Raw genomic sequence first — 25,986 nt, 5'->3', positions numbered from 1 at the left:
TGCCTGGGTTGTGGGCTCGATCCCCAGTGCAGGAGGCAGCCAATCAATGATTCTCTCTCATCATTGATGTTTCTATCTCTCTCTTCTTCTCCCTTCCTCTCTGAAATCAATAAAGAAATATATTTTTTAAAAAAATAATAATATTGTGGCCTGCACACATGTAGGTGATGCATGGACACTGGGAGATAGAATAGGCAGACAGGAAGCTACCAGTGGTGGGAGGGGCAACCAATAAACAATAGACTAATATTGTATTAAAATTAGTGAGGGCCTCTTTTCAGAGCTGCCATGAAGGTGCTCAGTAGCTTCCAAGGAAGGTATGGCTGCTTTGGGGTGAGGCCCTCTCTTCATCCAGCAACTAGCACCAGGCCTGGTAGTCACCAGCCCAACACTCTGCATCAGGGCATTCATCTCTGAAGGAGTTTGTATCTTCTGGTCCTCAAACTGCAGGACAATGAGGTGACAGTCACAGATGATAAGATCAATGCCCTCATTACAGCAGCTGGTGTGAATGTCGAACCTTTCTGCCCAGGGTTGTTGCAAACGCCCTGGTCTATGTCAACATTGGGAGCCTCATCTACAACTTAAGGGCAGGTGGCCCTGGCCAGCAAGAGACCCTGCCCCCTCCATTATGAGGCCCTCAGTGCGGGGGAGGAGAGTGGAAGCCAAGAAAGAGGAATCTGAGGGGTTCGATCATGACAAGGGCTTTGGTCTTTTTAACTAAATCTTTTTGGTAACATCTACACTAATAAAACAGAAACATGGTAATTGGCGTACGACCGATACCCTTTTCATTGGCTAATCAGCGAGATATGCAAATTAACTGCCAGCCAAGATGGCGGCCGGCAGCCAGGCAGCTTGAAACTAACATGAGGCTTGGTTGCCTCAGTGACGGAGGAAACCAACGTTGCCGCCTGCCTCTGAGCTGGCAGTTTGAAACATTGTAACAAATACCGCTGGACTTCAGCCAGCAGATTCGCAACATTGTATGCAAAGGCCAGAAACCTACTTTCAGACGGAGGCCTAAGAGCTGGAGCCAAGCCTCAAGCTAAAGCTGGCCCAGAATTAAAAAAAAAAAAAGGAAAAAAGGAGCGGTTGGGAGCTTCAGTCCCAGCCTGAAAACAGCCCTCAGCCCCTCACCCAGACTGGCCAGGCACCCCAGTGGGGACCCCCACCCTGATCCAGGACACCCTTCAGGGCAAACCAGCCGGCCCCACCCGTGCACCAGGCCTCTACCCTATATAGTACAAGGGTAATATGCCTCCCAGCACCGGGATCAGCGTGACAGGGGGCGGCACCCAAACCCCCTGATCGCCCTGAGGCTCTGTGTGTGACAGGGGGTGGGGCCACAACCTCCCTATCCACCCTGCTCTGTTCATGACAGGGGGAGCTCCCCAACCCCCCGCGGCTCTGTTCGTGACAGGGTGCGGCGCCCCAACGCCCCTCCCCCCCGGCCCTGCTCTGTGTGTGACGGGGTAGAGCCATAACCTCCCCATCGGCCCTGCCCTGAGTGTGAGAGTGGCGGCTCCCCAACCCCCTGATCGGCCCTGCTCTGTGGGTGATAGAGGGCGGCGCCCCAACCCCCTGATCGGCCCTGCTCTGTGGGTGATAGAGGGCGGTGCCCCAAACTCCCCCCCCCCCCCCCACGGGCCCTGCTCTGTGTGTGACAGGGTAGAGCCATAACCTCCCCATCAGCCCTGCCCTGAGTGTGACAGGGTGGGGTGCCCCAACCTCCTGATCCGCCCTGCTCTGTGTGTGACAGGGGGCAGCACCCCAACCCCTGGATTGGCCCTGCTCTGTGTGTGACAGGGGGTTGCGCCACAACCTTCCCATCGACCCTGCCTTGAGTGTGACAGGGGGCGGCGCCCCAACTTCCCAATCGGCCCTGCTCTGAGCCCGACCAGGGGCTGCACCTAGGGATTGGGCCTGCCCTCTGCCACCCGGGAGCAGGCCTAAGCCAGCAGGTCGTTATCTCCCGAGGGGTCCCAGACTGCTAGAGGGCACAGGCCAGGCTGAGGGACCCCCCCTCCCCCCCGAGTGCACAAATTTTTGTGCACCGGGCCTCTAGTGTTCAATAAAAAGCTGAACTCTTTTAAAAAAATTAGTAATAACTGCTCTGAAGGACTAGAATAGAGTGTGGTGACAAAATAGCCAATTGTGGTGGAGAGGAGGACCTAATTTAGAAAGGACGGTTAAGAAACATACCACCCACGTTTTACATCAAATTCCTGGAAATGTGAAAGTTTGATGGGTTTGAGCCCATTTCACTGGAGTCAGAAAGGACTCAGCGGAGTTCTGTATTATTGCAATTAAAAATAATAGCATAATAACTACTATTCAAAGAGGGCTTAGTAAGTACCAGGCTCTGTACTAGGCTCTCTCTATATAATCTCACTTAAACCATATAACCATGAGGAATAGGTTTTATTAGCTCCCATTCTACAGATGAAAAAACTGACACTCAGTAAGGTTCCCAAAGCCAAGAAAATGCAGAGCCAGGATTAGAACCCACATCTCTCAGACTCCAAAGAGGACATATAACCAAAAGCTAAAGAGTGCAGGTATCACCAATCTTTACATTGGCCAATCCACTCAGGAAATTTTTATTGAGCGCCAATGATACACCAGGCACCGGGAGCACAGCAGTGAACAAGATCTCTGCTACCGTGGAACAAAAGTAGCAGCGCAAAACTGAGGCGAGCGGAGAAATGTACCTGCCAGTATATAAACACACAAACCTAGCACATATCCATGGTCTCCCTGCCACCACCACCACCAAGTAACGGGGGGGGGGGGGGGGGGGGGGGGCGGGGGGGGTGTTCAACTGCCCTTTAGTAACTTCTTCCTCTTTCATTTGAATTTACTGGAATAAAATCATGTGTATGTAAACACAAAGGGAGAGTTCAAGCTATCATTCCTCCCCCAGTCTATCATTCCTCCAGGGAGAGCGACTCAGGGCCCCAAATCCTCAGCGTTCAGGGTTTCACCCAAGGTTTGAGGCAGGATGGCCTGGCTGGCCCTCTGAAAGTTTCCTGATGCCACTAAAGCAGCGGTTCTCAACCTGTGGGTCGCGACCCCTTTGGGGGTCGAATGACCCTTTCACAGGGGTCGCCTAAGACCATCGGAAAACACATATATCATTACATATTGTTTTTGTGATTAATCACTATGCTTTAATTATGTTCAATCTGTAACAATGAAAATACATCCTGCATATCAGATATTTATTTACACTACGATTCATTAACAGTAGCAAAATTACAGTGATGAAGTAGCAACGAAAATAATTTTATGGCTGGGGGTCACCACAACATGAGGAACTGTATTAAAGGGGTCACGACATTAGGAAGGTTGAGAACCACTGCTCTAAAGTTTCACCATTGGTCCAGGTCTCATTCACAGAGACTTTTCTCCCTCCCTCTTTTGCAGCCAACGATGCGCTGAGCCCTGAAGCGTCTGGACCAAAGTTTATTCTCATCATAAGCCTCCGCAAGCCCACACCCATGTCCCACTAACTCTCCTACCGTGGTTGGCAAACTGCGGCTCGCGAGCCACATGCGGCTCTTTGGCCCCTTCAGTGTGGCTCTTCCTAAGCCTTAGGAGTACCCTAATTAAGTTAATAACAGTGTGCCTACCTATATAGTTTAAGTTTAAAAAATTTGGCTCTCAAAAGAAATTTCAGTCGTTGTACTGTTGATATTTGGCTCTGTTGGCTAATGAGTTTGCCGACCACTGCCCTAGAAGAAAGGAGGATTTCTGCAGATCTTCCAACTATATGAGTTCTCCAACTTTTCTGGCAGAAGGATTTTCGGTGGTTGAAGGAGCAGCTTGACGTGCAAAGTCTGCTCCCTGCAGGGGTGGGATAAAGTAAACTGGGGAGGATCATGAAAAAGTTGCTGAAGTCGCTGAACCAGAGCTGACTCTGGGGGTTGGGGGACCGAAAAATCCTCCCCGATCACGAGTGGTCTGTTTTTTTGCCTTTCTATCTTTTAAGCTGGCTTCTCCTACTATGACTCATCTTTCAGAAAACAATCCTCTCCTCCCTCCAAATGAGGACACAAAAAAGACTTAGAGAAGAGATATCTTTGACTTACTCTGGGAAGAAGATTATATTTTAAAAAGATCCGCTTAGAACCGTATCTTTATCACAAATACCCTGCTGCCTGCCGCTGTGGTAGAACTAATTCGCACAGGGTTTTTATTGCCTGGTCCTTATCTGGAATTCTCTGTGCTTCTTATGTCCCCAGTAAGATTCCAGGTGTCTCTGATGAGAGTTACATTGCTTGAATTCCTTGGGACCGAGGTGCCCAGCGCTGTGTGAGGCACTCTGGCTGCTCAGTATTTCTTGATTATCCGCTAGTCAGTGCTAAATAGCATGCACTGCTTCAAAACAGGAAGAAAAAGAGATACTATTCTGCCCACATCTCCAGAGCAGGATAGAGACCAGATCTAGACAGTGGACATGTCTTATCTGGAGGGAAAACAGGGCATAAGCTGATAAATATCTGGGACATGATGAAACCCAGAAGCACCTTCCTGGGCCGTCATTAATTTTTAATAATCTAGTAATATATGACTTACCAGAGAGATTTATGTTCTGTTGAAAACCAAGTTATTCTGAGCTGAGCCATGAGACCAGATCTAGACAGTGGGCATGTCTTATCTGGAGGGAAAACAGGGCGTAAGCTGATAAATATCTGGGACATGATGATTCCCAGAAGCACCTTCCTGGGCCGTCATTAATTTTTAAAAATCTAGTAACATATGACTTATCAGAGAGATTTATTGAAAACCAAGTTCTGTTGAAAACCAAGTTATTCTGAGCTGAGCCATGAGAACTCCTAAATTACAGTGGCACAGAGTATAAACCTTCAGCCTACCGGTATCAGCGGATGTCTCTCTAAGTTTCAGGGACAGTGATTTTCAGAGGTGACAGGATGTCATACAGGAAATAGACTCTACAGAGGGCCCACCTCCTCTACATATAGGAGCTCAATAAATATGTTTTATTTTTTTAAAAAAACTTATTAAACAAACACTTATATTTACAGCGATTTACTCATGCTCCTTTCTCTTCCTGCTTTGAGTGTTCTATTTAGCAGAGACCACAGGTAAATCGAGAAATTCTGAGCGGCCCAGACTGCCTGGTGTGGCTCTGGGCTCCGCTGACCCCTCTGTTTGGGTTGACATGGTTCCTAAGAATTAATTAACTGCAGCCTCTGCACTCTGCTCAGGCCGCAGTGTCCTCTGCCATGACCTCATCCGTCCCTCACAACAACCCTGCTGGCGCCTGCTTTTCTGACTCCAGTGCCCTCCTCTCTATCTTCCTGTAGCTCTTGGGCTGCAGCAGATGAAACCGCTGATCTTTGTTGCTGATGTTTCCACTGCTTTTGGCTTACAAAAATGACAGCTGCATGCAATTCAACCTAATACTGCCGACATTTTAAAGACGAGACGTGGGTGCTTGCGCTGGTTAATTGGTCCCAGATCCTCCAAGGTCAAGAGCAGTAGCTGCTTCGAAATTCAGTTGACCTTCTGAACTTCTTAGTACGGTACTATGAACCAAATATTAAGATTTTTCCCACTTTTTAATTGTCTTTAAATTTTTATTTTTAAAGAGGGAGGCGGGGGCTGTCAGTTTTAAGGAGTCGGCTGTGATTAATCATTCTTGATAAGGGGCCAACGAACCCAGACCAGGGGAGCGCAGCCTGAGCCCAGCGGGCTTGCAAGTCCTGTAAACAGGCCCGAAGTCCTCCCGACCCGGGGCGGGAAATCCCACTGGTTAGAAGTCTAGGGAGCGGCAGAGCTCACCCCGAGGCGGGGACCACGGGGAATCCCAGCACCCCTGTCCTTGAGACCGCTCCAGTTCCAAGTCCTGCAGTGGTTCTCAACCTTCTGGCCCTTTAAATACAGTTCCTCATGTTGTGACCCAACCATATAATTATTTTCGTTGCTACTTCATAACTGTAATGTTGCTACTGTTATGAATCGTAATGTAAATATCTGATATGCAGGATGGTCTTAGGCGACCCCTGTGAAAGGGTCGATCGACCGCCAAAGGGGTCGCGACCCACAGGTTGAGAACCGCAACTCTGGCATTTTAGGGCTTGTGTTAGGGCCGTTCTCTCTCCCGGAGCAGAGCCTGTGCAATTTGGGTTAGAATCGTTTAGAAGCCACACGCACCTATCCCGGAGCCACCGGAGCGCGAGGCCCCCGGGAACTGCCGGGGTGGCACACCAGCGGGCCGGGCCAGCGCCCCCTGCGGCCCCTTTAAGGGCGGGCGGAGACCCACGTGACCCTTGACGCCAGAGCAGGAAGTGTTTGAGGAAGTGGCGCTCCGCTGGCCGATGTAAATCCCCGCATTTTAATGTCTTCGGGGTGGTCCCAGAGCCCCCGGTTTTTCCGCCCCGGCCCCCGCGGCCCCCGCCGCCCCCGCCCCGGGTCCCCGCCGACAGGTGAGTCCTCGGGCGGGCGTGGGCCGCGCGGTGCCGGGGCCCGGGACACCTGCCCACCCCTGGTCCCCTCGGCTCCGCTTGCACCTCCCGCCTCACTTGAGCCCCTGAAGACACTTGTGTGGAGTTTAGAAGTCGGGGTTCCGGGCGTGGAAGCCTGTCTGGGGTGCGGTTGGAGGGGGAGGCCCAGAGAGCAGCCCTCGCGGGCGGTTCCAGGGGCTGCTCCCAGGTGGGTGCTGCTCCCAGCTGGGTGGCTGCAGGGCAGCGCCGTGATTCACCGGGGCTGTGGGAAGACACACGTGACCGTGGGGAAACCCAGACGGTTTCTGCCCCTGCCGCCTGGGGCCGAAGGGCAGGGCAGGGCGCCCCCCCCGCCCCCCCCCCCCCCCAGGTCCAGGCCGGGAATCCCATTCCCAGGTCACGGGCTGTGGGCAGCGCCTCCTGTGCATGACCTGCCGCCCTGCTCGCTGACCCCACGGCTGAGGCGGGGGTGGGGGAAAGTGAGAAAGACAAAACTCTGTTGCCCAAACCAAATACACGCCAAACTTGCATACACGTTGCAAACCAGCTCAGTTTCTTCTTCTCTTACCTGGAAAGGCTATGGTCTCTCTTACCTGCCCCACCTCCTTGAGTTCCATTCTTTCTGAACCATAACCTTTTGTCTCCCACCCCAAATTGCTTCCAGAGTGAGCCCGACATCGGTATGAGCTGGTCACCTTCCCTGCCCACCCAGACATGTGGGGCCTGGGAAATGAAAGAGCGACTTGGGACCGGGGGATTCGGAAACGTCATCCGGTGGCACAATCAGGTAGGGGGGGGGGGCGTGCAGCGGGGAAGGGCCATGGGCAGGCAGGGTGCGGGCTGTGGAAGACAGGCCCCCCTCACTGCCTGTACCCCACCGTGCGCCAGGTGGGTGCATGCTGCTCACCTTGGCCATGGGCTTCTTGGGAGAGAGTGAGGATGGGGGTTTCAGGGCCGCTATGCCGACTCTCGGTTAGCGGTCTCCAAGCTTACTGACTACGCCACCTAAATAAATAGTAAAAACAATTTTAAGGTTTCAGCCTCAATTATATCTTAAATTATATATCTATGCTAACGTTAGACTATCGTGTATTGCATATATTTTGTTCTAATAGATCCTGTTAGAAAACATACAAATAGAAAAATGTAAAAGATGGGAATAATGAAATATTTTTAAGTGCCTTATCAGTGCTTGCAATACTTCACAGCATAACATACGAAGAGGCTCACGCAAGTGAGAATTATTGTTAAGGATCTGGGGATGAAAATCCGTATTTCAAACAGATTTTATAATTTTGAGTTACTTGGACTGATTTCTTTTTAGATCTGATTAAAATTCATTGTTTTTCCTCCTGTGTCTGACCTGAGCTTCCCACACTAGAAATGTTAGTTCTTCCATTTTTCTGTTTGCTTGTGCAGGTGTTACACGCACTGAAATTCTCTGTAGGAGCCTTTCTAAGCCACTCAACCACTTTATGAGAGTTATTAAACATTAGAGAATACAACTCTTAATTATAACTAAGCGGAGCACATGTAACCCGCAACTTCTCCTCATAGGCCCCGTCCACCCCTGCCTGTGAAATGCCCTTTTCCTCAGGATGCCTCGAGTACCAGAAGTGGCAAATGACCTTTTGACTAAAGCTCTGAGGGAGTGCCAGATAGTTCATATCAGAAAAGCTTAATTTATTAATTTATATTTTTTTGGACTCCAGTTTTGGGTAACCCCTGCAGTTCATATACCCAATTTGGAGACCACTGCGCTAGGGAACTCTCACTCATCAAAAAGCTAAATTAGCTTCTTGATCCAAAATCTAGACCTAGGGAAGTCCTGGAAGGCACCTGCTTTTTAGTCAAGGGCTGCTGAGCACTTTTTTAAAAAAAAAATCTTTACCCGAGGATATTTTTTCCAATGATTTCTAGAGAGAGAGGGGGAGGGAGGGAGGAGGGGGGGAGAGAGAGAGAGAAACATCAAGATGAGAGAGACACATTGATTGGTTGCCTCCTGCATGCACCCCTTCCTGGGCTGGGGAACCTGCAACCATGGTTTGTACCTTGACCAGGAATTGAACCCTTCAGTCCACTGGCCAACACTCTGACCACAGAGAAAAACTGGCCAGGCCATGAGCACCCTTTTGGACTGAAGGGATGGCAAATTGCATACCACTTGCCAGGAGCCTGGCTGCAGCAAGTAGCGAAAGTCTTCAAGTCTGCTGCCTAGCCAGTATTGTACTCTGCAGGACAGTAACATTCTTTTTTTTTTTTTTTTTTTTTTTTTAATATATTCTATTGATTTTTTGCAGAGAGGAGGGGAGAGGGATAGAGAGTTAGAAACATCGATGAGAGAGAAACGTCGATCAGTTGTCTCCTGCACACCCTCTACTGGGGATGTGCCCGCAACCTAGGTACATGCCCTTGACCGGAATCGAACCTGGGACCCTTCAGTCCGCAGGCTGACGCTCTATCCACTGAGCCAAACTGGTTAGGGCGACAGTAACATTCTTATACCCAACTGGTACACCAGGGTTCTAGCAAAGCCTACCCCTGGCTGAGGGGGCCTCAGTAACACCACTGGCTCAAATTTATTCTGGCCAGAGCATAGCCAGGGGTCTAGCGTTACAGCAGAACCAGATCATTCTATAGCCCCATGTACCTGGGCTGGGCTGCTTCTAGACACGCTAGGGCTTTTGAAGTCTTGACTATGGCAAACATCTTACTGCAGCTGAACTAGAGACATCTTGGTTCCCTTCAAAAGAGTTTTGTTCAAATGTACCACTTGTCTGTTATCTCCAGCTCAAAATCCCCTCCATCTGCTCTCTGGGTTTGGAAAGCTATTGTGAGATTAAATTTTATTTCCAGCTTCATATATATGGGCCTAAGAATGTGTGTGTGTGTGTGTGTGTGTGTGTGTGTGTGTGTATTACTCTCATAGAATAACTATTTTCAAGTTCCTTTCCTTATTAAAAAAAACCTTTCCTTATTAACTTGTTTTTTCTTTTAAAAAGCCAACAACCAAACTCCTCCTCATCCTGCTGTTCGCGGCCCCTCTGCAGTCTGGCCTCCCTGTCTTTCTATCATTACCGCCCTTTATTGGTTCCCAACAGGTTTGTCGGCTGAGCCCTCTCTGGGACAAGTCTCCCCCTCCCGGACAGCTTTATATAAATTCTACCCATTCCTCCAGGTTCAGCCCTAGACCATCTCCTCCATAAACCCATCACAGACTCCTTCATTCTGTGGGAATTTTGAATTCCTTCAGCTCTACTCATTTGGCATGCCTCATATAATGCCTTTTTGTCTGTGTGTAGGAGTGTGTCTTGTGAAGGCTCTAAGTTCCTGGTCAGCCAGGGCTCTTTGTGGCTTTGGGTTTCTTTCACTTCCCCATTCCAACTGTTTTTATGTTATATACTAGAGGCCCAGTGCACAAAATTCATGCATGGCTAGGGTCCTTAGGCCTGGCCAGCGATCAGGGCTGATCTGTGGGGTGACTGGTGGGGCAATCCTGAGGGCCCATGTGGGTGCTGCCTTGGCTGGCCTGGGGGTAGCTCCTGCGTTGAGCGTCTTCCCCCTGGTGGTCAGTGCATGTCATAGCGACCGGTCGTTCCACCAGTCATTCCACCATTCAGTTGATTTGCATATTAGGCTTTTATTATATAGAATGTATCAGGTACACAAAATCATTCATTCAGTCTGTCCACAAATATTGTCTATTATGGATACAGTGGTGACTAAAACCCATTTGGTTTTTGATAAAGACCTTTTTGGAAAAGAGAACGAACCATTAATCAATAATTATAAGTGTAAGCTCCCAACTATGGTAAGTATCTCATGGGAGAGGGCCAAGTGCAGTGAGTCCTTATACTAGGCATCGGGGAAGGCTTTCCCAAGGAAGTGGCACCCAGCAGAGACTGAGGGGTTGACGAAGTTATTTGGGTAGAGAATGTGGGAGGAGAGTTCCAGGCAGAGGGAGCAGTCTGTTCAGAGCCCCTGTGGAGGGGTGGGTCATGGCAGGTAGGTGGGACTTAAAGGCCAGTGTGACTGGAAAGAAGGATGACAGGGAAACAGGTGCCAAGGAGGCTGAAGGGTAGAAGGTGAGAGTCAGACACTGCTGAGGAGGTTTTGCGGTGATTCAGAAAGCAACAGGAAGCTGCGGAAGGTGATCCACTCTGACTGCAGGGACAGATTGGAAGGGGCCCACGCAGTGGTGTGCTGGGAAATCAGCTGTCAAAAAAAAGGCCCTGATTTCCGCAGAGTAACTAGCCCCATCATGGCTTATTTCAAGCCACTGACAGTTTGACAACCAGTTCTCACTGAATTCCTAAATGTTTAGTAATCAGCTCTGAGGAACTGGTACCAGGACCCCACTGGCACTACCCTGTCATGTGGGGATACCAGTTACGAGGCTTTTTGAGTAGTCCAGGTCAGAGATTGGACAGGGCTGTTGGTGGCGGAGATGGAGAGAAGGGGGCAGATTTAAGAGCTATTTTAGGAGTAGAATTGGTAAGACTTAGTGGTGGAATAGAAAGTGGAGGGAGGAGTTGAGTGTTCACAGATTCTTAGTGATTGCTTGCTGACGAGCCTGGTTCAGTCCAGGAAGTTCTGCACCATCCTCCTGGGTTCTTCCTCAGTTGGAGAAATCTGTAGAGCTGCTTTAGGTGCTTAGTGGGAGTTCTTGAATCAGTGTTCAGGATCAGAACATGAGCGTTGTGTTGTCTGCTGGATACCCCTGTGTTCAGGACCTTTTGAAGAAGGCAGCTGGGCTAGGATAGGGTCGATTTGCTTAACTCTCGTCAAGTGTAATGACTCTACTTAACATAATCATGCACATTTTCCTAATACTCTGTGTGCTTTATCTTGTCTACAAAAGAGAGACTTTTTTTTTTTAATCACAAGAGACATTGCATAGAAGAACTTAAGCATTGGTATCCTCAGTCAGATAAGTGATGCCTAATAGTAGACCCAACATTTATTGAAAACCGACTATGTGCCAGCACTGGGCAAGGTATTTTATTTTATTTTAGTTTTTTAAAAAATATATTTTTATTAATTCCAGTGGGAAACAGAGAGGGAGAAAGAGATAGAAACATCAACGATGAGCGAGAATCATTGATTGGCTGCCTCCTACATGCCCCCTACTGGGGACTGAGCCCACAACCTTAGCATGTGCCCTGACCAGGAATCAAACTGTGACCTCCTATTTCACAGGTTGACGCTCAACCACTGAGCTACATTGGCAGGCCTGGCTAGGTATTTTACATGCGTTATCTCCAGTCTGCACAATAAACCTAGAAGGAAGTATTATTGTCTTTAATTCCATTTTATAGCTGAGAAAACAGAACTATAGCTGAGAGGCTAAGCCACTTACCCTAAGAGGCTAAGCTAGTAAGTGAAGGATTTGGAATCTGAACCTACCACTGTGACTGCTCTATAGTGGGGGAATCCAAGGTGGGGAAACCCCTAGGACATTATCAGTTCTCCACAATCAGTCTAAACCATTTCAAAGCAGTAAGGGAAAAAGGGAGGACAAAATAGCTGTCTTCCTTGTTTAACAGAGAACTCTAAAAAGATTACTCCCCAGTGAGGAAGGGCAGTGTAACAATGACCTCAGTCCTGTGTCCTTGAGTTTTTTTATTCTCTTACTAAGCATGGGCCTTGACAATCCTTGCTGTGTTGGTACTTATTCACTTACATCTTCAGCCCAAGGGTCAGTACAGCCTAGATAGGCTGATAATTTCAAAAAGATCTTTGTTAAAAACCAAAGAAGAGGAAAAGGAGATGATCTGAGTGGCCTTAGACTGCAGCACCTGGTGGGGAAAAGGGGGGGAAAATACATGACTCATAGTCACACAGCGTTGGGTTCAAATCCTGACAGCTTCATGACTTAGGACCACAACTTCCTCCATGGATTTTTTTTTTTTTAGTACATTTTGTTTTTCCTATCACCATTTGTGTCCTCGGTGCCCTCTTTCCCCCTGGATTTTGAGGATGCTAAGATATTGATCTCCTTGGCTCTGGGCCAGACATAGGCAGCTCTCTGGAAGCTCCTGGAAAAGTCCTAGGATACCATACAAATGTATTCTCTGTGCTTTGATGTGAAAGGGTCTGGAAGCACTGTCTTGGGTCCCAAGTGATGCTTGTGTGAGGATAAAATGAGGCCATATATGCCTTGCATGTTACAAAGATATAAAAGGTAAGGTATTATTAAACATCCCTTCTTTGAAATAGTACTGACTTTTACTTGTCCCCTCACTGATAAGACTACGCTCATTTCAGCTTATCTGTGTGTTTGAAGTCTTAAAGACTTTTGTCAGTTCATTTAGAATTTATTGAGCACTGACCTCAGCTCCATCACGAATCCATCAAGGGGAGAAAGGACATGACCTTGTTCTTAATGTGCTTATGCTCTAATTGAGGAGGGAAAACGAATAGTTAGGAATTTATCCAGTATATTGAAATATAAGCACCCAGTTGTGTGGAAATGATAATGGCTGCTATTTATCAAGAGTGTTGTGTGCCAGCTGGTCTAGGTGCTCTATCCATATTGTTTTCTTGAATGCTCAGAGGAGAGCGAAGGCCTCTTGAGCAAATGGAACTTGAGCAGGATCTTGAAAGGAAGCAGACTGTAGATAGTCTGATGGGAGAAGACAGGGCACTTCCGATGGGTAGAGCAACATGCGCAAAGGGCTAGAGAAAGGAAATGATACCACTGTCATTTACTCAAGGCTCAGTGTGTGTCAGACCCTCCATCTCATTGTAACTGCCAGCACCGGAAGGGGGAGAGTCATCTCCATCTTGTGGATTAGGACCCAGAAGCTCGAGTAATAGGCTCAATGCCACACATTCACCAGGCGAGGGATGAGGGCGTTCCACCCTGACCTACTTCATCCCTGAGCCCCGTGGTGAGTGTGGAGGCTACTGTGTCCATTGGGTGTTTACACTGAATAGAGCGGGTTGAAGTCGGAGCTCTCTCAGCACCGACTCTTCAACACTGTTGAGTCAGGGCTAAAGCTGCAGTCAGACCCTGGATCTTTGGACTGGCAGGCCTGAGTTCTGTCACTAGGGTCTCTCAGGGCCCAGCTTTGCACCTCCTTTCTTTTTTTTTTTTTTTAAATATATTTTATTGATTTTTTACAGAGAGGAAGGGAGAGAGATAGAGAGTTAGAAACATCGATGAGAGAGAAACATCGATCAGCCGCCTCCTGCACGCCCCCCATGGGGGATGTGCCCGCAACCCAGGTACATGCCCCTGACCGGAATCCAACCCGGGACCCTTCAGTCCGCAGGCCGACGCTCTATCCACTGAGCCAAACCGGCTTCGGCTTGCACCTCCTTTCTGAAACATTCCTTTTAGAGGGCAGGGCCTGAGAAGGAATGAGGAGGTTATTACCACTTGCCCCCTGTGCTATAATGGCCTGTTGGATGGTGGCCATGGTAACAAGAGACTGGGCTTTCTGTGCTAAGGGTTGAATGTACGTTTTGGCTTCCTGTGAGTTTTCTCTGGTCATTAAAAGAGGGCTAACTTTGGGAAACTGCGCCAGCTCCTATATAAACTAGTCTTCCAGATTACTGCTGTGGCAACTTTTTTTTTTTTTTTAAATTTAATTTAATTTAAAAGTATATATATTTCTTTATTGATTTCAGAGAGGAAGGGAGAGGGAGAGATAGAAACATCAGTGATGAGAGAGAATCATTGATCAACTGCCTCCTGCATGCCCCCTAGTGGGGATCGAGCCTGCAACCCAGGCATGTGCCCTTGGACGGAATCAAACCCATGACCCAGTCAGTCCACAGGCTGACGCTCTATCCACTGAGCCAAACCGGCTAGGGCTGCTGTGGCAACTTTTGATTGCTCTCAGAAGTCTGAGGATGTGTCTCCCCAACCCACCGCCTCCTGCCTTCTACACTTTATAATACACTCACATTTATACACACTTTTTATGTTTTCATGTACAAAAAGCAAAGAATCACAGAGACTCTTAGTGACCTTTGGAATGAACTTTATCCAACATAGATAACACTGTTGGCCCCTGTCTCCGTTTCTCAAAATACAAACCAATTTTAAATTTTTCCCCAGTGAGGAGTCCACTTTCTGGAAGTTGGATAGTGAGATGGTTCCAGGCCAAGTCTAGGGTTCCACAGGACAGAGCTGAGACTAGGGGGTTACAGGCCAAATACAGGAACCATCCGCTGCTGTTGGAGTTTCACTGCTGGTGAAGAACAGACGCCCCAGGCCTTCAAAACCAGTAGTCACAGTCTGTTTCTGTACTGTTTCATCGAACTCTGCTTTCTAGACCAGGTATATTTTAAGCAGCAGAAAGTCAGTGTTTGAGTTTGTAGTTCAAGTGAAACATTACTCACAGAAAAACCGGAATGTTTTAGAATATTTCCAGAGGGCCACTGTGTAAAAATAGTTGGTGTGTCTGTAACTGTATGGGACATCCCCAGGCCTAGGAAGTTAGGATTTCCCCTGTAACCTTAGGACTACGCTGACTTGTCCACAAACAGAAAGTTTTGGTCTCTACGCCCCGTTTTCCCAGTGTTCGTCTTACTAAATTTACTCTTTAGTTTGAGTTTGAATATTGAGGCCAATGTAAAATCTTCCATCTTTGGTATTAATCTTTAAGTATCAAAATCTATTTCTGGAGCCTGGGTTGGGCCTGGTGACAGGTGTGTTAGGTTCAGTGTTTGTGTTGAGCAGAAGACTACAATTCTCTACAGTTATCCAATGTATAGATAGAGTACCTAAAATATTATCTAAGTCACTTAATACATCTATCTTTTGGGATTGATTAATCATCATTTTTATGAAGGAAGCATACTGTTTGTGGTAGGTAGAATAATGGCCTATACCAAAGATATCTATGTCCTAATATACTGAACCTGTGAGTATATGAGGTCACATGGCAAAGGGGACTTAAGGTTGTCGATGCAATTAAAGTTGCCAGGCAGTTGGCTTTAAATGGGAAGGTTATCCTGGATTGGATGAGGGGGGCAGGAGAGCCAGTGTCTGAGTGATGCAATGTGACAGAGACTCAACTGGTCATGGTTGGCTTTGAGGATGGAGGGAGATGCCCTGAGCACGGAACACAGGCACCTTCCGTCTAGAAGCTCTAAAAGGCAAGGAAACACATTCTCCCCTAGAACCTCCAGATAGGAGCATGGCCCTGCTGACATCTTGATTTTGGTCCAATGAGGCCTGTGCTAGACTTCTGACCTCCAGAACTTTAAGGGAACAAATTTGTGTTGTTTTAAGCCACGAAATTTGTGGCAGCTATAGAAAACTAACACACTCTTCTGTGAATTGAAGTTAAAATAGATGCACATTTTATATTTTTAATATATTTTTTATTGATTTCAAAGAGAAAGGGAGAGGGAGAAAGAGAGAGAGAGAGAGAGAGAGAGAGAGAGAGAGAGAGAGAAGAAAGAGAGAGAGATATCAACCAAAGGACTTGTATGCATGCATATAAGCATAACCAGTGGACACAGACAACAGGAGGTGATGATGAGGGCAGGATTGGGGGGTGGGTGCAATGGAGGGATATGGACACATATGTAATACCTTAATCAATAAAGAAAAAAAGAAAGAAAGAGAGAAACATCAATGATGAGAGAGAATCATTGTTCAGCTGCCTCCGGCACGTCCCCTACTGGGGGTTGAGCAACCTGGGCATGTGCCCTGACTGGGAATTGAACCATGACCTCCTGGTTCATAGGTCGATGCTCAACCACTGAGCAACACTGGCCTGGAAAATAGGTGCACATTTAAAATATCTTGGTTTAAACTCTCAGAGTCATTCTGAGGTAACAAGCCATGTGTGTCTTCTGCTAAACTGTTGCTTATAAGTCTGTCCATCAAGACGTCACATACTGTGTGGACACACTCAGCAGTGTCACCTCATTTTACAGCTTGGCCCACCAGTTTTCTCTCACTTGTAAAACTCTGCATTCCACAGTCTGAGTTTCTGTGGCGATCCCATCTGACTGGAAACAAGCATCTGTAATGGCATGTGAGAGCTGTTATTGATGAAGTTACCAGAGAACTGGGCAAAAGTGTGAGTCTGAATGCTGATGGGAAAGGAAACTTGAAACCAAATTCAAATAAGTTTGAGAACAGACTGAGGAATTCAGAAGTTCATGATGTAGAGGGCATAACATTTTGTGGGATGTAATTAAGTCTGTACATTGATTGAAAATGGTATTCTTTTGATACATTTCCTAGGTGGACTTCTACTCAAGTTCACTTGCACAACTGTACTAATTGGTTCGATAGAAACAAAATTTGCAATTTTTCAACATCTTCAGAGAGAGAGAGAGCCTTAGGATCTAGGCAAAGATCAGGGATCTAATACCAAAGTATGTGAATGATACTTAACGGCAGACCTGGTTATCAATGCCTAGTACTACGGGCTGCACCAAGGACTGTTGTCACCAAAGTAGGCATGTGGCTACCGCATGGGTGAGCCTTAGAACCATGCTAAGTGAAAGATGTTATCACAAAAGACCACATACTATATGATTCCACTTATATGAAATGTCCAGAACAGGCAAATCTGTAGAGCCAGAAAGTAGATTGATAGTTGCTTAGAGCTGGAGGAGTTGGGGGTAAAAGGGGAGTGACTGCTGATGGATATGGGGTTTCTTTGGGGGATGATGAACATGTTCTAAATTTGATTGTGGCTTTGTTGTACTACTCTTGAGTATAACCCAAACCATTAAATTGTATATTTTAAATAGATGAGTTGTATGGTATGTGAATTATATCGCAATAGAACTGCTAAAAAAAGAGTAGGTGTGTGAGGTAACTGCATGATGGAGAGCTTAACCCCAGCAATACTGGGATTTGATAAAAGCAACTTCTGAGAGTATCTTAGAGGTGTTGTAAGTATCTGTTTTCTGGCATTGGAGCTGGAAGGGTCAGAGATGCTGCCACCTTATTTCTGAAGCTTATAGTTTTTGTTAGTTCTAGGGTTTGGTTTGTTGAGCAGTGATTCGGTGGTCTTCTAGACAACTTCTGCTTGTGTTTGGAGGCTTCCATTTTTCCTTTTCTCCCTATCCTTGCAGGGATCATGGCTAGTTTGGTAAATGTGTGTCTGTGATGCAGTTCTGCTGCCACAGGACAGCCACATGCACACTGGGAGGTCTTGCCACGATCCTTGACATGTGTTTTTTTAAGTCCCATTCAGTACCATATAATTGCTGCACTTACAAGGCTAATAATTATAAGGCTTATGATTGTTTTCAGTATGCATTTTCATAAAATGAGAAAATGGTCTGGCAGCACCTCGAGGAGGGCAGCAGTAGGATTTTGAGATGGCTTTGAAGTATTTTCTTATTGAGGGGTTACTGTACTGTCCTGTACTCTGTGGCTCTTCCCGGGTGCATACTGAGTATAGGGCTATTGGGGAGATTCTTGCTGCGTGTGCACAGAACGTAGTATTGGTATAGCTTGCTCGTTGATGGCAGGACCATCTCCCAGGCTGGTGTCACCAAAGCCGTGGCCAGGGGCAGCTGCTTTCCCTCAGCAATCCTGGAGGCCCGCATGGAGGTGGCAGCAGCGTAGTAGTGACCCCCGTGTGGTGTCTGGAACAGCCAAGGCCAGAGCCACTGTCCCTGCTACTGCCAGTGCGGCAGCCTCAGGGCCATCCACTTTTAGTCTGTACCCATGAGCTCCTTGGTGCTGCCTAGAGCACTAAGTCAAAGGGAGGGGTGGATCCTCTGGACCCAGGCAGTCAGTTAATTATTCACAAAAATTTTATTACCTCTCTTCCATGCACAAAACCTCAATTGTGCTGGTTAGTAGAGTAGAGGTTAAAGTGCATGAGGATAGACAAATTTAACTAAGAGAAGAGGAAATCACCTTATGGCCCAATGGGAAATAAGTCCTTGGTAGGTATGTGCAATGGGGGAGTTACCTGTTTAGAGGAGGGTAAGAGCCCCTTGCAGTAGGAAGACTGTAGTGCCTGTGCACCGATCAGAGCACAGACTAGAAAAGCACAGGAGTGGGACAAGTGGAGTAACCTAGCTGCAGTGTCAGATGCCTGGGGTGGACTCATGGGAGAATGGCAGGGAAGGCAGGTTGGAGCCAAGCTTCAGAGGACTTTAAATGCCAGGGGTACCTGCATGACATGGGTGTGCCCCCAGGAGTGTTATTGGACACCTGCGAGGGGCTCGCTTCATGACAGTCCTGAAGTTGGGTATCTGTATTCCCATTTTAGAGATGAAAAAACGGAGTCAGACCAAATGGTCTGCTCAAGGTCACAGAGTTAGTAAATGGCTGGGTTGGAATTTGAATCAGTCTGTCTTCCACCTACTATACTGGGCTTGCTTTCTCTCTGGAGAGAGAAACACGAAAAAGGAGAGACACATGAGACATGAAGAGAATGTGGCGTGGACCGTTTGGTTGAGCCATATGGAAGTATCAGTTGTGCAGGTCAGAATGGTCAAGATCACAATGTCATAGGGTTCAACCTGGTGTGACAGCAGTCGGGTTTGGAGGAATGAGAAATCTCTCGGGCTGGAATGGTCAGCAGAGGTTTCAGGGAGGAGGTAGGAATGGAGCAAGGACTCTGGATGGATAGAAATGAGGAGAGAGAAGGGCGGGGCGAGAGGCGGGGAGGGTGGAGAGCAGCCTGATGGGCTGGCAGGTGACTTGGGGATATTTACCAGTGGATACATATGTGGGCCTCAGGAGCCGGGAGGGGATCAAGATCCATGCTTTGGGCTCTAGGGAGACAATTCCCCATTTGACCCATGAGTTTCTCTGTGGTTGTCATTGGTTGTGCTGACCCTTCCTGTGTGTGCTCTCCCTGCAGGAAACGGGTGAGCAGATCGCTATCAAGCAGTGCCGGCAGGAGCTCAGCCCCCGGAATCGAGAGCGGTGGTGCCTGGAGATCCAGATCATGAGAAGGTGAGGTTGGAGCACCAGTACACCGAGCCACTTCGACAGAGCTGCCCCTGGGGAAGATTGGGGGCGGGGAACGGGGGTGTCAAGGGTGCTGCAGGAGCTGAGGGACCATGGGACATTGAGATGAAATCTGGAGGGTGCCAGCTGAACTTTGGGGTCTGGAGCAACAGCCTCACCTTCTGCATATCTCAGTCCCTCAGTCAGAATACCAGCCAGACGTCCAGGTAAATGACTTGCAGAGCAGTGGTGGTTAGCCTTGTCAGGGGCTTCTGCTCAGTTTCGTTTGTTATATTAAGGACTTTAAAATAGTTATCCCAGTGAATTTCCCTTTGTCAGCAAAAATCCTTTTCCCCCCTATATTTCCAATTCCAAGGTGGCATGTGACTCCACTGCTGTGAACCTATTACTGATATTTATTCTTCCAGTGTGGAGACACGGCCTGTCGGTCCCTAGATGGATGCTGTCCTCCAGCAGCCTCATTAAACAGCAGCCTCCATGAACCTCTTAAAAAAGGGAGGCGTCACCTTGTCCGCATGCACATACACGCACCCGGGCACACACACGCACCCGGGCACACACACACCGTCGCCACTCGCGTGGCATGAGATTGGAAATCCCCTCTACTTTCTCTGCTTTTAGAAGCAGTTTCGAAGTACAATGAGGACTTGATATGGGGCACTCAAAAGAAAGTTAAGGTATACTGATTCAGTTGCAGAGCTCTTGAGTTCATGGTGCTGAAAGTAGATCTGGGTGGATGCTAACTGACCGGGCACTGGGGTGAGTCGCCGGTTCCTGACCTCTGTCTTCCTACTTACTCCCGAGGGCACTTGGCTATTCTAGGCCTTTGTTAGAAGGCGAGCTTCGATGAGACATGGGCAGAGTGGGGAATGGGTTTGAGCCAACATTTGGGTTCCTCCCTCACTGGTTTCTCCTCCTTCTTAGGCTCAACCACCCCAATGTGGTGGCTGCCCGGGATGTCCCCGAGGGGATGCAGAATTTGGCTCCCAATGACTTGCCCCTGCTGGCCATGGAGTACTGCCAAGGAGGGGATCTCCGAAAGGTGAGGCTTTCCGGGTGGCGGGCACAGCCTGTCAGGGCGGGAGCAGTGGGGAGACCTTTCACCTCTTTCATCATCAGGAAGCTCAGGGAGCCCCGGTGACTTCAGCAGGATTGCTTTTCCTTCTCAAATCCCCCGTCCATGCCCCGTGCGGGGTGTGAATCAGAGGCTCTTACGAGAAAGTCAGGGAAGGGCTCACTGTACGTTCTGCACAGCGATTACTAAAATGACAAGGAAGCAATCACCAGGTCTTCAGGACGGGGAAAGACTGGACACCTTCCAAAGCAAACTTTCCCTCCCTCGGCACGTCAGGGCCACTTCAGCCTCGCATGTCAGCATCACCGCTGTCCTTATTAGGAGGGATTGCTCCCACAGACGTGGCAGCAGTGCCCTCAGGGTCCCAGAGCGGAGCAGGAAGGGGGCTGGCTCAGTAGTCAGGAAACCCAGCTGGGGTTCCAGAGCCACCACTGACTCACCTTCTGGGCTCTGCTTTCTTCCTTCTCACATTAGCTTCTCTTTACTAGAACATGCGCTTCAGGGTGGGTGATGGCAGCTCTCCCTCCTCTCGGGGACAGTGGTGTGTGTCCACCTCCCCCATGTTCTCTAAAACAGCATCACACAACTTGCTTTTACACATTGCCTTGCTTCTTAATTAACAACCCTGTGACATTGGTTAAACCGTTACGATTCCCGTGGAAAGGGTGGCTATCACAGCCCAGAGAGGTTAGGTGGTTATAACCTTCCAGCTGCAGTGGCAGAGCTTGGCCACAGCCTGCTGGAACCCACATGCAGGCCACCTCTCCACCCGTGAAGCTGAATTTTGCCATATAGCAAGAGGAGAACTGGAAGCTCTGAACAAAACACTTGCTTTGTATTGAGACGTCCCTGTTAGTGCGCGTCTCCCTCAGCTCCTCACTCAGGGCAGGGGTGGAGAACGTCCGGCCCGCGGGCCGGAGAAGGCCCATGGAATCATGTGGTCTGGCCCTGCCGAGGCACTAAGAGTGAGTTAATTAAATGTTTGACCAAATAGAGCAGGCTCATTAAAACAAAAACATCTTTGTTAATCCTCACCTGAGGATATTTCTCCATTGATATTTTTTAGAGAGAGTGGAAGTGGGGGGGGAAGACAGAGAGAGAGAAATGTCAGTGTGAGAGAGACACATCGATTGGTTGCTTCCCGCACGCAGGGATTGAGCCGGCAATCAAGGTACATGCCACCCTTTCGGTCGCAGGCCGATGCTGTAGCCACTGACCCAACGTGCCATCCTTCAGTCCACTGGCCGAAGCTCTATCCACTGAGCCAAACTGGCTAGGGCTAGCAGGCTAATTTTTAAGGTGATCATTTTGTATGGCCCTCAAATGATGTTATAAATATCCAGATGGCGCTTGGCAGAAAAAAGGTTCCGCGCCCCTGCTCTGGAAGGAGGCCCCCGAGGGGGACGCCCGGGCAGTTCTGTCTTCACATGGCAGTTTCCTGGACCCAGCATCATGTGCTGTTCTCATTACTCTTTGGGCCCCTTCCGCCTCCTTTTTTACAAGGAAACTTTCCGTGAAGGTTGATCCGCCCCAGTAGCTTTCTCCACCCCGGGAGGTGGGCGCATCCTGGGAGTGTCACAGCAGGATGTGAGCACAGTCGCTGGCAAGACCGCAGGCAGGGCACTGATAACGGATGAGAAATGGGGAACGTGACAAAGCTTTCATTTTTCCTCTTTATTTTCCTAACCTTTGACAATCATCTGATTACTAACGGCAGTTATTTGAGGAGATACAGCTATGTTGTAGTTGAGCAGATTGTTCTTTGAGGGCAATGTAGGAGGTAGGTGGGATGTGACCAGATTGTGGAGGGCTGGGCACAGGACTTCAGACTTGCTCTTGTAGGCGGCAAAGAGCCGGTCAGCCAGGGGAGAAGGCACACACGTCCACGTGATTGGCCTGGCGTGGGCGCAGGGTGCTCTGGGCAAGCAGGAAGTGATTGCAGCCAAAGGGGCCTCTGTCCATGTTGTTACCCACAGGGTGGGGGTGGGAGAACTTGGAGGACGGTGCTGCTGCCCAGAGTGATGGGGTTCTCTGTGTTCTCCAGATGAGGTGGCCTGTCTTTCCCTCCTCTAAAAAGTTCAAAATCTACACCCTGGTCATAGCGAGACAAGCGCGGCCAGCGCACAAGCAAGTGTAAAAGCCAGAACAGATTGAAAGAGTGAAGTCCGTATGTCCTGCCCAGGAAACAGGCTCTTGAACGTTCATGGTTATAAGTGTTAGTCAGTGACTGTAAACATCCATTGGGAAGTTTTGTCTCCATTGCCTTCATTTGAGGCCAATTTCCAGTAGTATATTGGACCCCTCAACAAGCTGAGAGGGCCAGGAGGGCAAAGGGGTTAAGTGTTTGGGCTCGAGACTCAGATACACATGGCTTCCTATTCCAGCTCTGCCCTGGAATGGCTGTGTGAGCAGACAGATCGCTGACCCCCTCCAGTCTCAGGTTCCTCACCTACGAAATGGAAATTCCACCAGTACTCACCTCAGTGGCAGTGGGGAGGATGCAGTGAGGCATGGCAGGTAAAGCTTTACCTGGCTTATCTGTGCAGAGGTTAGCCCAGTGCCAGGCACGTAGTAAGTGCTCATTAAATCTTCCCTCCTGTCATCATCACCCCACTGGCAAGGCAATGTTGGGAAGTGACCAGAGGGTGGTTTTTAGCGAGAGCCTTCCACCCTGCCTTTTGTGGGACGGTCAGGCGCAGTGGACCAATTGTGGTTGAGCTTAGACTCTGGCCTGTCTCCCTCAAAACTGCAGTGCAGGTGAGACTGAAAATCCCTCATCTTAGAATGACTCAGAGGCGCCTCAGCTACGCGTAAGTGAGCGCTTCTGGGCGTTCTCAGACTTCCTCCTCCGCCTCGGGCCAGTTCCTGCCAGTCCTGCTGCCCCGGCTGCCATCAGCCCAGGTTCCCAAAGCCCCGGGCCAGGGTCGCACTCACATGACTGGTAAAAGCCCCTCGGGGACTTATTGGTGGTTGGTGACCAGTCAGCCTGACACTGCTTTTCATCTTCTTGACAGTACCTGAACCAGTTTGAGAACTGCTGTGGCCTACGGGAAGGAGCCATCCTCACCTTGCTGAGTGACATTGGTAAATCCCAGACCTGGAAAGCAGGTCAAGCCCTCCAGGGAGAGTGTGTGGTGCCCCTGTGAGTCCTTGTGGAGCACAGCGGAGATATTTTGATCTTTACAGAGGGATGAGGTATGACAGACAGACAGCGTGGACAGGTCAACAAGGGGCTAGTCAGGCAGGCGCTGAACTCAAATAGATTTCCCTTCCTTCCGGACTAAGTCATTATGTGAATTATGATGTATATAGAGTAACAGATTTCCTTTCCCATTACAAATCTCCCCTCCCTACTTTCCTGGAATGGCCAGCGATGGAGCAGGTTGTCACTTGAATGAATCTCATCCCTTCACAATGACTTTTTCCACTTCTACATTGGCAGCTCTTTTGCCAACCCCAGGCATAGGAAAAACCGCCCTTGTTTAATCCTTTGGTACGGGTGGTGTCCTCAGATGAGGGTATCGGTGGCACTCTCTGAGAAGACAAGGCTGGCTTCAGGGAGAAGAGTGACCACAGACTGCAGAGGTCAGAAGCAATGCCAAGTTGACTGAGATCTAGAGTCATCCAGAGTTTATCACTGAGTGTTGCCCTGAGATTTGGGGAATGATACACCATTTTCATCCCCTTCTCACTGAAACATTTTTAAAGCTGTATTTTGTTTGCTCACACTTTATTTTATAGAAAAATGCCAAACATACAGAAAAGTTGAAAGAGCAATCCAGTGAAACCCACATACCTGTCACCAGATTCACCAGTTGTTACCATTTTGCCACAAGCTGTGTTCTTCTAAGTCTTGGCCTGGAAGGCTAAGTGACTTCCAGTCTCTAAGACACTTTGCCTTGCTGCTGTGGGTCTGCCTCTTAATTACTCAATGCCACTTTATACAAATATAAATATATATATATATATATATATATAAAATGTAATATGCTAATTAGACCGGACAGCTGAACGACCTTCCAGATGTCATTCCGGACTTCTTTTCAGATGAAGCCATGGTGGCAGGGGCCAAGGCAGACACAGTTAAGGGCGATCAGGCAGGCAGGCAGAGTGGTTAGGGGCGATCGGGCAGGCAGATGAGTGGTTAGGGGCCATCAGGCAGGCAGTGAGTGGTTAGGGGCCATCAGGCAGGCAAGCAGGCGAGCGGTTAGGAGCCAGCGGTCCCGAATTGCGAGAGGGATGTCCAACTGCCAGGTTAGGCCTGATCCCTGAATAGCAAATCTGTTCATCCTATAAACTTCTGCTTGATGTCACTGCGTTTAGGAAATCTGACTCCAAGAAGTGAGTCAAGTGCTGTTCCTATGTTTTGCTATGGCATTTTCTGCTCAGCCACATTCTAGGTCCTATCCCCACTGAAATCTGATTCACCTGTCTCCCCCACTGGACTGTAAACTCCTCAAGGGATCAGGCCTAAACTGGCAGTCGGACATCCTCCGAGGGGTCCCGGATTGTGAGAGGGTGCAGGCTGGGCTGAGGGACCACCCCCTCATGCACGAATTTTGTGCACCGGGCCTCTCACCGGGCCTCTTAAGATTGATTTTAAGATTGATTTTAGAGAAAGAGGAAGGGGGAGAGAGAGAAACATATGAGAGTGAAACATTGATTGGCCGCCTGCTGCATGCCCCTACCAGGGATCTAGTCCACAACCTGGGCATGTGCCCTGACTGGGAATCTAACAGGCAACCTTTTGGTGCATAGGATGATGCCCAATTGACTGAGCCACACTGGTTGGGCACTCTATGCCACTTTTGATGGAAGGTGGGAAAGAAGGAAATGAAATGGGGCCAAGTTAAACAATGACATATTTAAGGTTAAGATCCAAACAATCTGACAGAAAATTCCACCTCCTTCTCTACCCTGTGCCTTTATCTTTTGAACAGAGTTCACAGTAAGGCCAATTTGACATTGCACCAATTTGATCTGACTGGGGTGGGCATCCACCACTGGCCAAACTGATTCCTTCATGCATTGCCCCTGTGGGTCTCCTGGGAGGGTCCTGTCTGTCTACCTAGAGAGTCTAGTCCGTAGGTCGAGAATCTCACCTGTTTCTTTGACACCTGGCTACATGGCTCACCCATCTACATTCTGCTCAGACATTTACTTGATTGTATCTTCCCCAGTGGCCAGATCATTAATTTATTCTCTGTTGAGTTGGGTTGAAAGCAGGTTAATAGGTTGGGGAATATTTTGCTCTTTATGGGCAACTTTTATTTGGTTTCTCCCTGGTTAGGGCTTCAAGTCATTTACTAAAATGTTATCCTTGCCAGTATTTTTCTTTCACTCATTGTGCATTCACCGAATAGCTATTAAGAAAGTCTTAAATTATTGGCTTAGGCACACATAACTGTTTACTTCCTCATATAACATTTTATTTCCTCAAGCGATTCTCTAGTGATATTAATAGAAATTCTTTTGGTTGTATACCCATTTACCACTGACTTGTGGAGTAGCTTTCACATTAT

The 25,986-nt window shown here is 48.4% G+C and overlaps 1 protein-coding gene and 1 pseudogene across 5 annotated transcripts in view; one reads left to right on the top strand and one right to left on the bottom strand.

Annotated features, from left to right (window-relative positions):
- The first annotated feature begins 6,304 nt into the window (after nucleotides 1-6,304).
- Nucleotides 6,305-25,986, top strand: part of IKBKB (inhibitor of nuclear factor kappa B kinase subunit beta) — a 54,744-nt gene continuing 35,062 nt past the window's right edge. For all 5 annotated transcript variants that reach the window (XM_059685322.1, XM_059685321.1, XM_059685320.1 and 2 more), the window contains exons 1-5: nucleotides 6,305-6,455; nucleotides 7,138-7,260; nucleotides 19,280-19,374; nucleotides 20,314-20,431; nucleotides 23,479-23,548. In XM_059685322.1, the coding sequence (XP_059541305.1) occupies nucleotides 7,156-7,260; nucleotides 19,280-19,374; nucleotides 20,314-20,431; nucleotides 23,479-23,548 (388 nt within the window). In that variant the 5' untranslated portion in view covers nucleotides 6,305-6,455; nucleotides 7,138-7,155. The remainder of the gene's footprint in view (nucleotides 6,456-7,137; nucleotides 7,261-19,279; nucleotides 19,375-20,313; nucleotides 20,432-23,478; nucleotides 23,549-25,986) is intronic.
- Nucleotides 16,900-18,008, bottom strand: LOC132225924 (ATM interactor-like; annotated as a pseudogene).

This window comes from Myotis daubentonii, chromosome 2 (assembly GCF_963259705.1).
Source record: "Myotis daubentonii chromosome 2, mMyoDau2.1, whole genome shotgun sequence".
Classification (NCBI taxonomy): Eukaryota; Metazoa; Chordata; class Mammalia; order Chiroptera; family Vespertilionidae; genus Myotis; species Myotis daubentonii.
Note: the sequence above shows the minus strand (reverse complement) of the source record. Positions and strands in the feature narration are given on the sequence as shown.